Source organism: Euleptes europaea, chromosome 2 (assembly GCF_029931775.1).
Source record: "Euleptes europaea isolate rEulEur1 chromosome 2, rEulEur1.hap1, whole genome shotgun sequence".
Taxonomy (NCBI): Eukaryota; Metazoa; Chordata; class Lepidosauria; order Squamata; family Sphaerodactylidae; genus Euleptes; species Euleptes europaea.
This window is the reverse complement of record NC_079313.1, coordinates 58,895,505-58,910,116: the sequence shown is the minus strand read 5'-3', so window position 1 is coordinate 58,910,116 and position 14,612 is coordinate 58,895,505. Positions and strand designations below refer to the sequence as shown.

At 41.3% G+C, this 14,612-nt stretch overlaps 1 protein-coding gene across 1 annotated transcript in view; it reads right to left on the bottom strand.

The window, feature by feature from the left end:
* ERICH3 (glutamate rich 3) overlaps positions 1-14,612 on the bottom strand; it is a 64,920-nt gene that overhangs the window by 40,557 nt on the left and 9,751 nt on the right. The window contains exons 4-8 of the mRNA XM_056844756.1: positions 14,257-14,350; positions 7,445-7,570; positions 2,019-2,090; positions 988-1,110; positions 132-284 (exon numbers count right to left, since the gene is read on the bottom strand). Of these exons, the coding sequence (XP_056700734.1) occupies positions 132-284; positions 988-1,110; positions 2,019-2,090; positions 7,445-7,570; positions 14,257-14,350 (568 nt within the window). The remainder of the gene's footprint in view (positions 1-131; positions 285-987; positions 1,111-2,018; positions 2,091-7,444; positions 7,571-14,256; positions 14,351-14,612) is intronic.

The following is a 14,612-nucleotide window of genomic DNA, read 5'->3' as shown; positions in this document are numbered from 1 at the left end:
TTAATCTACATGAAACAGTCCTCCAGAGTTCTTTGGTTACAGTTATCCGGTGGGGGGGCATAATGGATAATTAGATGTATTTGATAATAATTTTTCTACCACTCTGCTTGTATAAAACAGCAAAATCTAACCTCACTGGCAAAAAGATGCTCCGTTTCATATGTTGAGAACTTTGGTCTGGAACTTGAAGAAGCCTTGAGAATTAGTTCATTGCTGTAAAGTGGCTGCCGTCGGACTGGATGTTGTATGTTCCCTGGTGCAGTACTTGGTCGAGGACAGATAGCCTAGACAGTGTAAATAAATGGGGGGAACACTTAAGAGCAAGTAGCCAAGGACATTTCTGAAGCCTAAATTTCACTCAACACATTTCAAAATATATACCCCCCCTCCCAGCAGCTTATACTCATTACACTAACAGGGAAAGGAATAAAATCTCATGGAATGCAATGTTTGCTCTGCTGTAGTAACAATATATTGCAATTACCCACACTTAATAATATGCAGAATCAAAGAATACTACTTGCAGAAGATCACTGTGAAAGAAAGCTGATTTGTTCTAAATACTGATGCTCTACAGCTGGAGCAGCATAACATTAATTTTACGCCTAAAAGAGTCAGTAGTTGCTTGAGTCCAAGACAAATGTGCGGAGCATCACATTCAAATCTTCACTAAGTGTCAAAACTGGCTGGGTGGCCTTCAGCAAGTTGCTGTCTTTCAGCTTAAGCCATTTCAGAGTAATTGTGAGGACCAAATGCGACAGCTCTCGGTATGCCACCCTGAATTGGTGGGAAGAGCAGCAGGATAAAAATGTGACTAACAGATAAATAAAGAGATATGACCTTCCTCCAGAGCAGCAAACGGGAGGCATCACTTTGATTGCAGATGGAACAAGGCTGTGTCTGATGATAGTATAATTGGGAGCCTGAATATAGGACAGATCAGTAATGGGGTATATTTTGCCCTTCGGGTCCTCATTATATACTCACCAAATGACCCGATTGTCCTCTGTCACCTAATTTGTGGCGTCCAAAATGCCTCTTTGGTGCAGTGGGTGGGTGTGGAGAATGCAGGAAATTTGTATCTTCTGCTGACCTTTTTGATCGTTCCACCTAGATGAAGGGAAAATTGTTAGTCGTGGCTGCCTGAGAAAGCGTTGCTGTTAGGAAACAACGACGCTCCCTGTAACCCTGCTGTTGTGAGCAATGTCTGAATAACAACTTTGCCGGGCAATTAAATCAGCATTTTGATCAGCAGTCCTCAGAACAGAGCCAAGACTAGCAACTACATCTGAGGACATGAATAATTGTGCTGTTTTTGTTTTGTTTTTTTAATTATATAATATGCTTATGACTTGCTGCAAGAAAAATAAAGATTAACTAAATAAAGACTGGCAGAATATGGCTAAAAGAGCATTAAGAAGAGGATGAGAGGAAGATGTGGAAGAAATGTGAACTTATGTAAGTTAAGAACTTACAGAATCTGACTTAGCACACATTTCCTAAGAAAACTCGTATCCTATGTGTCAGTGTGATGTTGTGGTCGAAGTATCAGACTAGGAGCTGGAGACCCATGCTTGAATTGCCACTCTGTCATGGAAGCTTGCTGGGTGGCCTTGGGCCAGTCACACACTCCCAGACTAATCTACCTCATAGGGCTGCAGTGAGGATAAAATGGAGGGGAGGAGAACAATGTAAGCTCCACAGTGGGGAGAAGGTGGGGTATAAATGAAGTAAATAAATAAATAATCTTTTCTGTGTTCCTAGGAAAGGCATAGAGTGTAAGCATGTATATATATGTGTGTGTCTTTATATGCCTGAGTATACACCCACACAAAAAAACAGATGTTCAAAGCTCTTTGTAGAATCATAGAGTTGGAAGGGACCAACAGGGTCATCTAGTCCAACCCCCTGCACAATGCAGGAAATTCACAACTACCTCCCCACACACACTCCAGTGACCCCTACTCCACACCCAGAAGATGGCAAAACACACACACGCACAAATGAAAAATCTTCACCTTGATTTTTTGAGCATGCTCTTTCTTCACCGAATTTTCAAGTCTTCGTTTTAATTCAACCTGGTGATGTCGCTAGTAGGAGTAAAACTCAAATGAAAATCACATTCACAATAACACTGAATTCTCACATGAAGCAACAAGCTAATCCTCCTAACCGATATTTTCTGTCCATGCTCTGTGGAGGAGCAGTCTGAGCATTCCAACATGGGCCCGAGTTTAGCTTCCAGCATTTCAGAATGATTGTTTATGTTAATGGAGTAAATGCGCTTCTGCTGGAACACTCCAATCACCACCCGCACATTCCATCTGAGCTTCCAAAATTGGTACCAGATAAAAACATATGCTCCAAAAGTGTCTGTAGGAATTAATCCTAGGGTGCTGCTTAGTTTGCTTCTTGCTTTATTCTCTTTGGGCTGGGTTACACATTATGTCTGGGTCCATGACCAGATCACCAATTGTAGTTTAGGCTTATGAAACTTAGAGGAGTGGGATTTGGATCAGCCTAAACCACATACACATCAGGGGAATCCAAGCACAAATCCCCAACATAGTTTGACCCTACCGACTAGGGCTGCCAACTCCAGACTGGGAAATTCCTGGATATTTGCCCCCATATTTGCCCCCATTTGTTTCCTGATAGCTTTTCAGGCACTGGCAGGCAACAACAAGGATTGCTGGCAAGCCTACATCTGAAGGCTGACAACTTTATTACAAGCCCACTCACTGAGGCCCAATTCACAAGAACAAGTTTTATGTCAGGTGACTTAAGCACAGGAGGCCAAAATCCAGAAAAACTCATGTAACAAATGCTGCCCAGCAATGTTTCAAATTCTGTCTGTATCCAAACCGTCTTTCTTCCTACTTCCAGTTGTCTTATTTTTTTTCCTTAGGAAGCAATGCTCTAAACTCAGCTGCTTATAGGTTGTTAAGTGTACAGTTTGTCCATGTGCATAAGGCTTCATTGTTACATAACTAGTGCTGATTTCTATATCACAGCTCGACATTTAAAATAACATAGTTTTAAACCGTCAACTTTCTGATCTGAAAACTGAAAGTGCCTAATGACATGGGTGGTACAGTACCATACCATAACAGATTGCAGGATAATATCAGTGTTTTCTGATATGAAAGGTTGCCTTAGGAAAACAATGGTTTTTGTTTGCAGCCAAGAGTCAGATTGCCATCCTATGAAGAGTTACACCCTTCTAAGTCCATTTACTTCAGTGGATTTAGAAGGGTGTAAATCTGCTTAGAATGGCACTGATAACTGACCAAACAATCATTTTTGCTAAGTAAAGTAACTAAATTAATACAAGGGGTTTATTGGGATGAAGGAGATTGAAGTGTAGTGAATCAGTTTAATAAAAGCTCCATCAGAGGCCTGAGGTCTGGGAAACCTCTGATAAAAGGTGTGTTGGATATTGGGGATAGTGATTTTAATGTGCTTAGTTATTCACAGGTCTGGTTCATCACATCAAAATCCTTCAAAATGTCAACTTGTGATGGCAAATAAGCATCATATACAAACAGAACATGTAAATCTTCTCTATCACACAAAAGGATGCCTTAATGGATGCCTTAATGGAAGATAGCTTGCTTCTAAACATTTGGTCGTTTAAAGAGATTTTTTAAAAAGGATAACAGAAGTCACTGTAAGAAGTTATAGAGCTTTGCTGGGGGGGGGCGGTGTTTTTTTGTTTTTGTTTTTTGTTGAAGAGGAGCCTAGATACGGTTGCCAAGCCACAATCTGGAATCCCCAAGATCATTTGGGTGCCTTTCCACTTTCCTCTTCTGTCCTTAAATGCATTTTCTTATGAGACACTACAAGTTTTTTTTTTTTTATTGTGAACTGTATCACTTGTGGATGTTGCTATGGTAGCAGAAACCAGAAAGAAAAAGCACTAGAGTCAAATGTACATTCCATCATATCCCTGTTTCCTGGTACTAATAACTTTGGTTTCTGTGTTTGGCTCAAGTACTTCCCAGCCATGACTCTATAATTCTGAGACAGTTGGCCTCAACTGCTGTTCCATACTCAAGTAAGAGACCCACTGCAGGAATGTCTTAAAGATACTAATGGACAGTATATCATACTGAGAAATCCATGTAAAAATGGCTTTTGAGGTCTCTCCTGATTGATTTAGCAGAGGTAGCAGTGACTAATGATGAATGGGGGACAACAATCTCACAAAGGAAAGAAAGTAGGGTACAATCCATGTCCACTGGGAAAAAGAATGTGGCCTACCTCCAGCCATCTTTCCACTTTCTGTGTGACTGAGAGAGTGTCCGTTCTCTGTCCTTGCTCGATCCTTATATCTCTGTGCTTCTTAGTTCTCGATGGTTTTCCATTACCTTTGTTCCGGGCAGAAATTAGCATTTCTCTGATGGGCTGTGACAAGTTCTTCAGTACACTGCTGGGACATGACCTCCTGCTAACAGTGCCCTCAGGAGATGGACTGTGTAGAACCTGGTGGCCATAGGGACCCTTACATTCTGAGATGCTGCCCTGGTTATTAGTTCTGGACAAGTATGGAACTGGCCAAGCACAACTATTGCACTTCATCTTTCCTCCTGCCTTACTTCCTTCCCTTTCAACATGAGATTACTGCAGAAAGTATTGTTCTTATTACTTTATTATTTCTATGACTATTCGTGGCTGGTGAACAAATAAATGGCAAATAATTTAGCCTGTCTCTTAGAATTTATTCCAGATTATCACAGGGTTGTTGTGAGGATGAAGTGGAAGAGGTAATAATGTTGTAAACTACTCTGGGTCCCCCACTGGGGAGAAAAGTGGGGCATAAATGAAGTATATAAATAAATATACCGTCAGAATAAATTAATTGTCCTAATTCTGTCCTCACCATCACTAACATAGATTAGATTACTACTACTCTGTACTTTTAGAGAGTCAGTTCTATTCAGATTACTCCCTAATAGATTTTAGCAAGCTCAGACAATTGTTCAGATAATTGGAGTGATTAAAGGAAGGTCAAGCCAGATATTCTTTCACTTTTGACATACAAGAGTGTTCTTTAACATTAATATGAGACTTCTTTTCCTCTTCAGTAACCCAGATTAGTTTTCAAGTGTTCAATAATCACTCTGCTAGTGCAAGAAGTTAAAATGCCTTGATCAGTAACTCCTCAAACTCCTGCAGATCATATATCAGTGACCAGAAATGTGAAGGTCCAGGAAAAAAGTGAAAAATTGGGGGTCCTCCCAAGGATGTTTTTTGATGGAAAGTTTAGGGATTTGGGAATTTATATCCATTAGAAATCATACAGAATAAATTTGTGCATACGTTGTTGGGAGTACCTAATTCAACTCCATCAGTTATTGTCAGATCAGAGTTATCGTTAGTCCCAACAGTGACATTAGTTCAAAAAATTGCTTTTAATTTTTGGCTGAAGATCTTCTCCCTGTTACCAACTTTTGTAACGTCAGCCTGTGAGGAGATGAAAGGCAAGTCATGGTACTCTCAGATACCATCTTTAAGGGCTGAATTAGGATTTTCAGAGGAATATCTAAGGAGTTTTGATCCCTTTATAACCAGACGTTTAATTAAACAAAGGCTACTGGATATAAGTGCTCAAGTAGATTTAGGGTTACTTAATACTCTGAACTCAGCTTCTTTATACAAGCAACTCCTTTCTCTCCCTTTAACTGTTCCGGCCTACTTTGATGATCTGCTGATTACTGAGCAGAGAAAGTCATTTACTAAAGCTCACATGGACATTTTACAGCTGTCAGTAGCGGAAGGGCCACTGTAATAGGACTCCGATTGCTGAAAGAGTCAGCTCTTGCAACCACAGATCTATTGAAGATTTGGCCCATGTAACCTTTCACTAGCCAAGGTTTACAGCAGATCAGGAAAGATATCTTGGAAATATCTTGGTACAGTTATCAGGGAGATCAGATTTGAATAAACTTTTAATGCTATTGTTGGATAGAGATCAATAGATAAATGGCAAAGTTGCTAAGACTAAGATAAAGTTAAGTTCTCTTAATGTAAGCCCTACTGATGACAAGTAATTTTTATGGTGTAGTTCATTATGGAACATATGAAATTAATCTTATGGTTTTTATACTATAGTTGGCAATGGAGCTATGTTTGTTTCTGTTTGTGCTGTGATTTTCTGATTCTGAGTTTGTTGTTTGCTATGACTTGGAGTCAATGCAATAGCAGTATCTGATTTGATTGATGGAAAAATTGGAAAGTTTGGGGTGCACTGAAAAAACCTCCTATGAAATATTTTCTTTTTTGAGTGAGAAAAAGCTTGTCTTAAGTGTTTCACTTGTTTCAAATGTATGGCATGAAAAAGACTGAGGAGTTTCCTGTAAATTTCTACTTAGAGCTAACTCAATCCATCTTTCTGCGTCGCTTGCTGGGAATCCCAAACTGCGTAGCATACACAGTACTATGTCTCGAATTAGGGCTTAATTCACTAGAAACAATTATGCTAGCGCAGGTCTACAGCACCGCTGCGCTGCTCTCAGGTGCTAGCATAGCTCTGCTGCAGCTGCCCATAGGTGCAACTGAGGCACAGGCCCCTGCACTGGTTGTGGTTGTGGAAAGTTTGTGGGGCGTGGTATTCGGCTCTATAAGCCCTTTCAGCCTGGGAATGCCCCCTGAGAGAGGTGCAAAGCTGCACCTTCAAAAAACACAGCATTGTCCATGGGCGCCAATTGTACAAAAAAAGCAAGCACCCCTCCCCACTGCTGCGGCCATGCCAATGAAGCCTGAAGAACCTCAGGATGCCGAATACAGGTGCAATCAATCACCTTCTTCCCTTGCAGCAGACAAGCCTCCTTTCCAGCACTCAATCTCTCCCCTGCCCGAGCCCTACAAAAATCCTGGCCAGGTAGGGTTGCCAACCTCCAGGTACTAGCTGGAGATCTCCTGCTATTACAACTGATCTCCAGCTGATAGAGATCAGTTCACCTGGAGAAAATGGCCGCTTTGGCAATTGGACTCTATGGCATTGAAGTCCTTCCCCTCCCCAAACCCTGCCCTCCTCAGGCTCCGCCCCAAAAACTTCCCGCCAGTGGCGAAGAGGGACCTGGCAACCCTACTGCTTTGTGGACGTAAAGAGAGTGGCAAGGCACTTTGGTGATGGTAAAGCACAGAATTTTTTTCCCCACTGCAGCTGTGTCTCTGTGTGAGGGGTATGTCTCAGGATGGTTGGGGAGCTTGTTTTCTCAGGTACAGACTTCAATCTGCCAGCAGAGCTGCTGGTGCCTATCCCATAAGTAACCATCAAATCACAGGTCGATTACACTGGCTCCTAACCGCCACAGCACAGGCAGTCCTCAGGACTGCTCTGTCCGAGTCCTAAATTGCAAGCCACCTTGAGCTCCAAAAGGAAGAAAGGGGTAAAAAAATGTTTCAAATAAACTAATGGAATAAATCAATGTAGTCATACTTCCATGTCAAGGACTTTGTGAAGTATGGCCTGAGCCAGACAGTCCCGGATATACTTCTGGTGATCCTTCTTCATGGTATTTAACCGATATTCCTTCTCAGATATTATTTTTCCACTTCTTGAGATCTGTCACAAAAAATAATGATGATGATGATGCTACTAATAATTTAATTAATTGTAGAGGAGTAGTAGGGATTCAGGGATAAAAGGATTTTAATAAATATATAAATTGTGTCTGTAATGAAAACTGCCCCAGGGCTCACTGTCACTTGGAGACATTTTTATAAGCAACAACTTCCCTATTCTCTTCACTGCTATTGAAATCTGCCCACGGAAGCCTCCTATACAAACACCAGAGCCACTAACCAAGCTATGCACATACGACATTATTCTCAGCAAGAATGTGTACAAAAAAATGTTCCAACGATCATTGGACTAGCTTTATGATTCAGCATATTTACATGCCACATAACTAATACCTTTAATGCTTTTAAAACAGAGGGGAGTTGCAAAACCAATTTGTGATGTCGCATGGGGGCCAGTTGTAAAATTAAAAGGGGGAAAAACCCAAAAGGACAGTATAAGCCTGTAATATAGGTAAATGTAAGTAGCTATTTGGACCCCAGCCATTGTGTTTACCATTCCAGGCAGCTTCTCGTGTAATGATTTTGTACTCAAAGTATTAAACAAAATACTCATATATAGTATTATTTATTTATTTAAAACATTTCTATGCCCTTTCCACCCAAGGGGTGAAAATCAAAACATTTCAATATTAAAACAGCATTTAAAACAAAGAATGCCTAAAATAATTCAATAAAAAATATAAACACACAGATGCACATAACACCAAAACAAGGGAACGGGCCAGTAACAGTTACTGGGGATATTGGCAGAAGGCAACAATACAGGGATTCAGACAATTCTCCTTGGGGAGGGAGTTCCACAGTTTTGGTGCCATGACTGAAAAGGCCCTTTCTTAGATTATCACCCTTCTAGCCTCAGATGGCACAGGCATCTGAAACAGGGCCTCCAAAGATTATTGGAGTGGATGGGTAGGGTCATATGGGAGAAGACAGTCCTTAAGGTATGCTGGTCCCAAGATGTATAGGGTTTTAAAGGTCAACACTAGCACCTTGAATTAGGCTGGAAGCAAATTGGGAACCAGTGTAGATAAAACAAGGCTGGAGTGAATGGTCCCCATAACTCACTCCAGTCAACATTCTGGCCACAACATTCTGCACCAACTGTAGCTTCCAGACAATCTTCAACAGCAGCCCCATGTAGAGCATGTTGAAGTAATCTAATGCAGCTATTACCAGGCCATACCCCACAGTGGCAAGATCATTTTGTTCAGGAAGGGCTGCAGCGGTAAAAGGCAGGGTGCTACCCCTGCCACCTGTTTATCCAGCAAAAGGCCCAGTTCCAAGAGCAACCCAAGCTACGAACCTGCTCCATTAGGGAAAGTGCAACCCCATCTAGAATAGGAGATAGCCCATTTCCTGGCTGAAACCTTCGCCTGACCAATAGCACTTCTCTTTTGTCAGGATTAAGCTTCTGTTTATTAGCCCTTTTTCATTCACAAACTGCCACCAGGCAGCTGTTCACAGTTTCCAGTCTCTGTGGGATCTGCTGGAAGTGTGAGACAGAGCTAAGTGTCATCTCATATTTGGTGGAAATTCAGCCCAAATCTCCAGAAGACCTCTCCCAGGGCCTTTACGTAGATGTTGGAAAGCACAGGGGACAAAAATAAAACAGAGGTAGGTAACCTGAGTGCTTAAAAACGAAGTGTTTACTTTGTTGGTGTGCTAACAAGCTGAAGGGAAGAAGAGACAAGGACTGAATTTGGCCAGCCACACTGGGAGCAAGTTGAACAGCTCATTTTGAGTGGCTTAAAAGCATGCTGGAAACCATGTGGGTATGGGAGGTGACGATGAGGTAAGTCCTGCTGACTGCCTTCTCCATGCCACCATTCTCACCAGCACAACTAGCACCTTCAAGGGTCACCTCAGTTACCTGGGCAGAGAACCAGCCCTGCATGCCAAGAAAAATGATACAGTATTCCAGTGTTCAGTATATGTACTAGGAATTGCCCGTGCCTTAAGGCATACAGGGACTCCTTTTTCATTATGGCACGCAATTTTTCTCTTCAAGAACAGCTTTTTGGAGTGTACAAGCAGTGCACGAAGAAACTGGCCCTGTAAAACTCCAATCTGCACATGTCCCTTTACATCACAGCACAAAGTTTCACCCTGTTTACTTTTATAAAATAGTAGCTATCCAATTGGCAATGGGAAAACATGCAAAAGCATGCTTCATAAGCCACTCAAAAACGAGCAGTGTCTGGAAAGGTACATAACACAAGCAAATAGCTACATAACAGGCTGTTTCATGATAACCATGTGCAGTAATGATTTAATATAACTCTTCTATAGCCAAGCCTTATACCAAGTGTGTGCAAATCTAATCAATCCACGTCACCAAAAGGTCTCCAGTAGCATGAAAATGGGTTAGTGCTGTACTATTGATAGTGAGCCATGTTTATTAAGATGGAACAAAGCGCCAATTTCCATTAATATTTCCTCATCAGTCATTCCTAATGTTAGAGACATCTTGAGCATGGAACAGTCTTATTTTGCTTTAAATGTCACTTGAAAATGCTAACTGGCTCATTAGGTGACATGATTCTCTTCTAAATAGCTTTTATTAAAATGTCTCATGACCAAGAAATTTGCTCTTCCATATTATAAGATTACCCATTGGATTCTTATTTATCCAAATTCCTTTCTCCATCAACAAGCAAAACCCACAGCTTCATATCAATCTGCTTCCCTACAGGAAAGCTAAAGGCTATCTCCCACTGGGCCGGAGGACTTCTTTATTTTTTCTAACATCCAGTTGCCAGGCCCCTGTGGCCATCAGGTGACAGCGTGACATCACTTCCAGGAAAACCCAGAAGCGACATCAGTCCTCTTTAGGAATCACTGAAAATTCTATGTTTTACTACCGTATGCAGTTTTGGCAAATCCCTAGAGAGGTGCAATGTCATTTCTGGGTTTTCCCAGAAGTGGCATCATGCCGCTGGCCACCCCTCCCAGGTATCCACCCCATGACTTTCCTCTGGTTTCCAGGCTGGGCCTAGCAACCCCAGGACACCTTGCCAAGTAGTTTAATATGGACATATGCATTAAATGCAAGAGAGTTTTGTATTCTCCATTATTTGTGTTTTCTGTCAATAAAGAGGAAGGCAGCCACTAAAATTAATTAATTAAGCAGGATTTGCTTACATTGGAAAATATAGTCTGTCCAGTTTGGGATTTCTGTGACTTCAAATGAGGAGAAAGAGAGAGATACAGCATTACTAATGAGTAAGAAATGGCTAGGGAGGAGAGATGAAAAACAACCTAACCTTACTTTATAGGATGTTACATTGCTATCACACATGATCACAGCACAGTTTTTTATCATAATGTGGCCAGTTAACGTTTAGAAACAGAAGGAAGAGATGGATGTTTTAAACAAATATTACATGACAAAAATAACCCTCTAGTGTACAGTACAAGTTTTTAAAAACATGTGTATGCAAAATTAGCCTATTTCTCTTCTTAGAAAGCGATTTGGGGTATCTCCTAATTTTCTAGAGACTCCAGAGACAGGAATAAAATGAGAAAATAGAAGGGAGAAGAAGCCAAGAGGAAAACAATGAGCAGTTGGGTGCAGTGCCTCAGCTGGATCCTGTGGGCAGGAAAGAAGGTTCCTTGTGCACATTAGAGGCTGAATAAGAAAGGAAGCAAAAAGTAGGACCCCAAGAGGAAAGCAAATAGGGTGAAAGTAATCCACTTCCCTCCATATAAGGCCAAGGTTCCCATTGTTTGCCTCAACTCACCTTTCTCTCACACTCAGTGACTAGGTAGTGAAGGGGGCTGATTATATTGATTCATTCCAGATCTTAACATATATTACTTCCTTTCCAATACATACGCCCAAATATTCATGGCATGAAATTAGCTCAGCTGTCATACCTTAACTTCATGTGCCTCTGTTCCCAGAATGATTCCTTTGAGCCCCTCAAGTCCTACACTATATGAGAATACCATAGGGTTGCCAGCCTCCAGGTGGTGGATACAAAAGTAACAGCTAAGAGTCCAAATAAGTAAGATAATGAAATTCATAATTGTGCCAATCTTCACATGTTCATATGTTCAGTCAATTGCACCATTGGTGCCACTGGATTCCATGAGATGGACAATTGGAGTCTATGGCACTGAAGTCCCTCCCCTCCCCAAACCCCGCTCTCCTCAGGCTCTGCCCAAAAACCTCCCGCCAGTGGCAAAGAGGGACCTGGCAACCCTAGAGTACCATGATGTTGACTGAGATCAGGAATTTTACATCTCTTTGCTCTAAGGGTTTAAATGGTCTCAAATTATCCCTCAACATTGTGCATAACAGAGGTTTTTCTTTTATAAATTCCAGTTAGGTTACATCTTACTGGTTAAATGAGATTTCCTGCAAAGGACATGTCCTCAGAGAAACATAGCCTAGGGGAATGTTAGTTTTGTTCTCCTCTCACCTATTATAACAACAGCTGAAGAGTATGTTTACAAGTGATTCCAAAATCCATGCTAGGATTGCCCACTGATATAAGTCAAATAAAACAGCCTCTCTGATTAGGCTTGCCAAGTCCCTCTTTGCCACCGGCGGGAGGTTTGGGGGGCAGAACCTGAGGAGGGTGGGGTTGGGGGAGGGGAGGGACTTCATTGCCATAGACTCCAATTGCCAAAGAGGCCATTTTCTCCAGGTGAACTGATCTCTATCAGCAGGAGATCAGTTGTAATAGCAGAAGATCTCCAGCTTGTACCTGGAGGTTGGCAACCCTAATCCCGATCAAATAATTTATTTCTACTTTCCATAATGCTAAATGAATTATCTAGTTTTACACTTAAACAATCTTGCAAATAATAATAATAATAATGTGGCAGTTGCTCAAAATGATAATAATAATAATAATAATAATAATAATAATAATAATAATAATAATAATGTGGCAGTTGCTCAAAATGAACTCCACTCACTCAAGCAGCTCTATCCTCCTAGTACTGCAGACTGATGCACCAAGATAATTTTGATAAGGGCTGAGCCAACCTAACCCTTTCCAATTTCAGGTCTCCCTTTTTTGGCAATATTGGGATGGCTGCGAACAGGAGGGAAGCATTCAACCCACTCACTAGTGATCACACCCTCACTACTGGGTGTTACTTTCTTCTTTTTTTACCTAAAGATGCAACAGGGAGGGCAAGAAGCATGGCCCTCATCCTGTTTGGTTTCATGCGTCAGAAGAAGAAAGAAATTGGAGCCTATGGCATTGAAGAAGAAAGAAATTGGAGTCTATGGTAGCCTCTGCTTCCCTTTTGCCCTCTCAGTCAGTCTGTAACTACTTCCTTCAGAGTGTCCAAGTAAAATGTTTGCGCCTGTGTCTCATGGGCAGGTAGGTGTGTGTGTGTGTTTGTGTGTGTGTGTGTGTGTGTAAAGTGCCATGAAGTTGCAGCCACCTTATGGTGATCCAGTAGGGGTTTCAAGGCAAGAGACTAACAGAGGTGGTTCATCATTGCCTTCCTCTGCATAGAGGTCTTGGTATTCCATCCAAGGACTAATCAGGAGCTGACCCTGCTTAGCTTCCAAGATCTGATGAGATTGGGCTAGCCTGGGCCATCCAGATCAGGATGCAGGTAGGCATAGCCCCAGACAAAAGGAGAAAGCAGCAAACAACCCCCCTCCCACACATATATAATCAAGAACCCAAGTGAAATAATTTTTGAGTTTTTGGAAACATGGTACAAAGAAATGTCTACAGGGACAAACCTGTTCAGTGGGAATATGGGTGAACTCTTTTTGTTGGAAGGTACCCCAGTGAGACCCAGCTATTCAATCACTCTCTTACCTTTCTGCCCCTCAAGCTTTGCTTCTCTCCTCTTGTTGCATACAATTGTCAAAAACCAGCTCATAACATTAGTCTTTCCTCTTTCATTTTATCCTTACAACAACCCTGTGAAGTTAGGCTGCAGGACAATGACTGACCTGAGATCACCCAAGGAGCTTCCATGACAGAGCAGGAATTCAAACCTGGGTCTCCCAGATGCTAGTCTAACCATTACACTTGACACACACACACACACACACAGGTTTAGAACTTGAAAAGTGTGCTTACAGAATTCGCTCTTACTCCCAATTTTGATTCACTGCAGATTAACAAACTAGATTATAAAGCATTCCTACCATTGAATTCTACACAGGCTTTCTCAAAAGTAATTCCCAGTTACTTTGATTGCACTTATTCCTGAGAAAGTGTGAATAGGATTGCAGCTTTATGGCAAACTACACATTCTACGTAGTTCCACAGTTAAATACCTCCTCGATCACCAGCCTCCCTCTTTAAATCAAAGTCTGTAGTTAAAAAGAAATCAAGAAAAATATACAAGGAAATGCCATGTATTGTGCAGTTCTTCCCTGAGGGGACACTGTATACCGCACAATGCAGCCACATTAATTGGTTAAAATTGAGAGCTGTCACGATGAGTGATGATAGTTGTGAGTAACATGATAAAAGCATGGTACTATACATTTCTAGTAAAGAGAACATCATGGTATCCACAAATATTTTGCTAGGCTTGCTGCATGTAGCAAATTTATTTTGAGTAGTAAATAAAATTATCCCCAAAGGCTCGAATTGTTTTGCTTGTTTCTTAGACAGCAGTAAAATTGTCACAGCATACGTTACATCTAGAGACACTGAGAAGAAACTTTCATATACCTACCAGCCCTGATCTCTGAAGGTGACGTCTTCTCCTGGTGTTGCTGAAATAGCCTGCCAGGTGCTTATCTGTTAGGCTATTGTAGTTTGCAAGGAATCTGAAACCAATGAAATCCCAATAAAAACAGAGTAAGAATCCAGAATTGTCTTTGTAAAACAACATTTGCCAAAGCATAAATACCAACTACAATATTCAATAGTATTTTTTTTCACTTGACATAGCAACTGTGTTTACTGTGAGTATGCTGATTTCCCCACAGCAAATAGATTAACATCCATCCAACTATGCAGTTCCTCCATGGCATTTCCATTTGCAGAAGATGACGCAACAGTTTCCACCAATTCCTCCCCTTCGTTGTA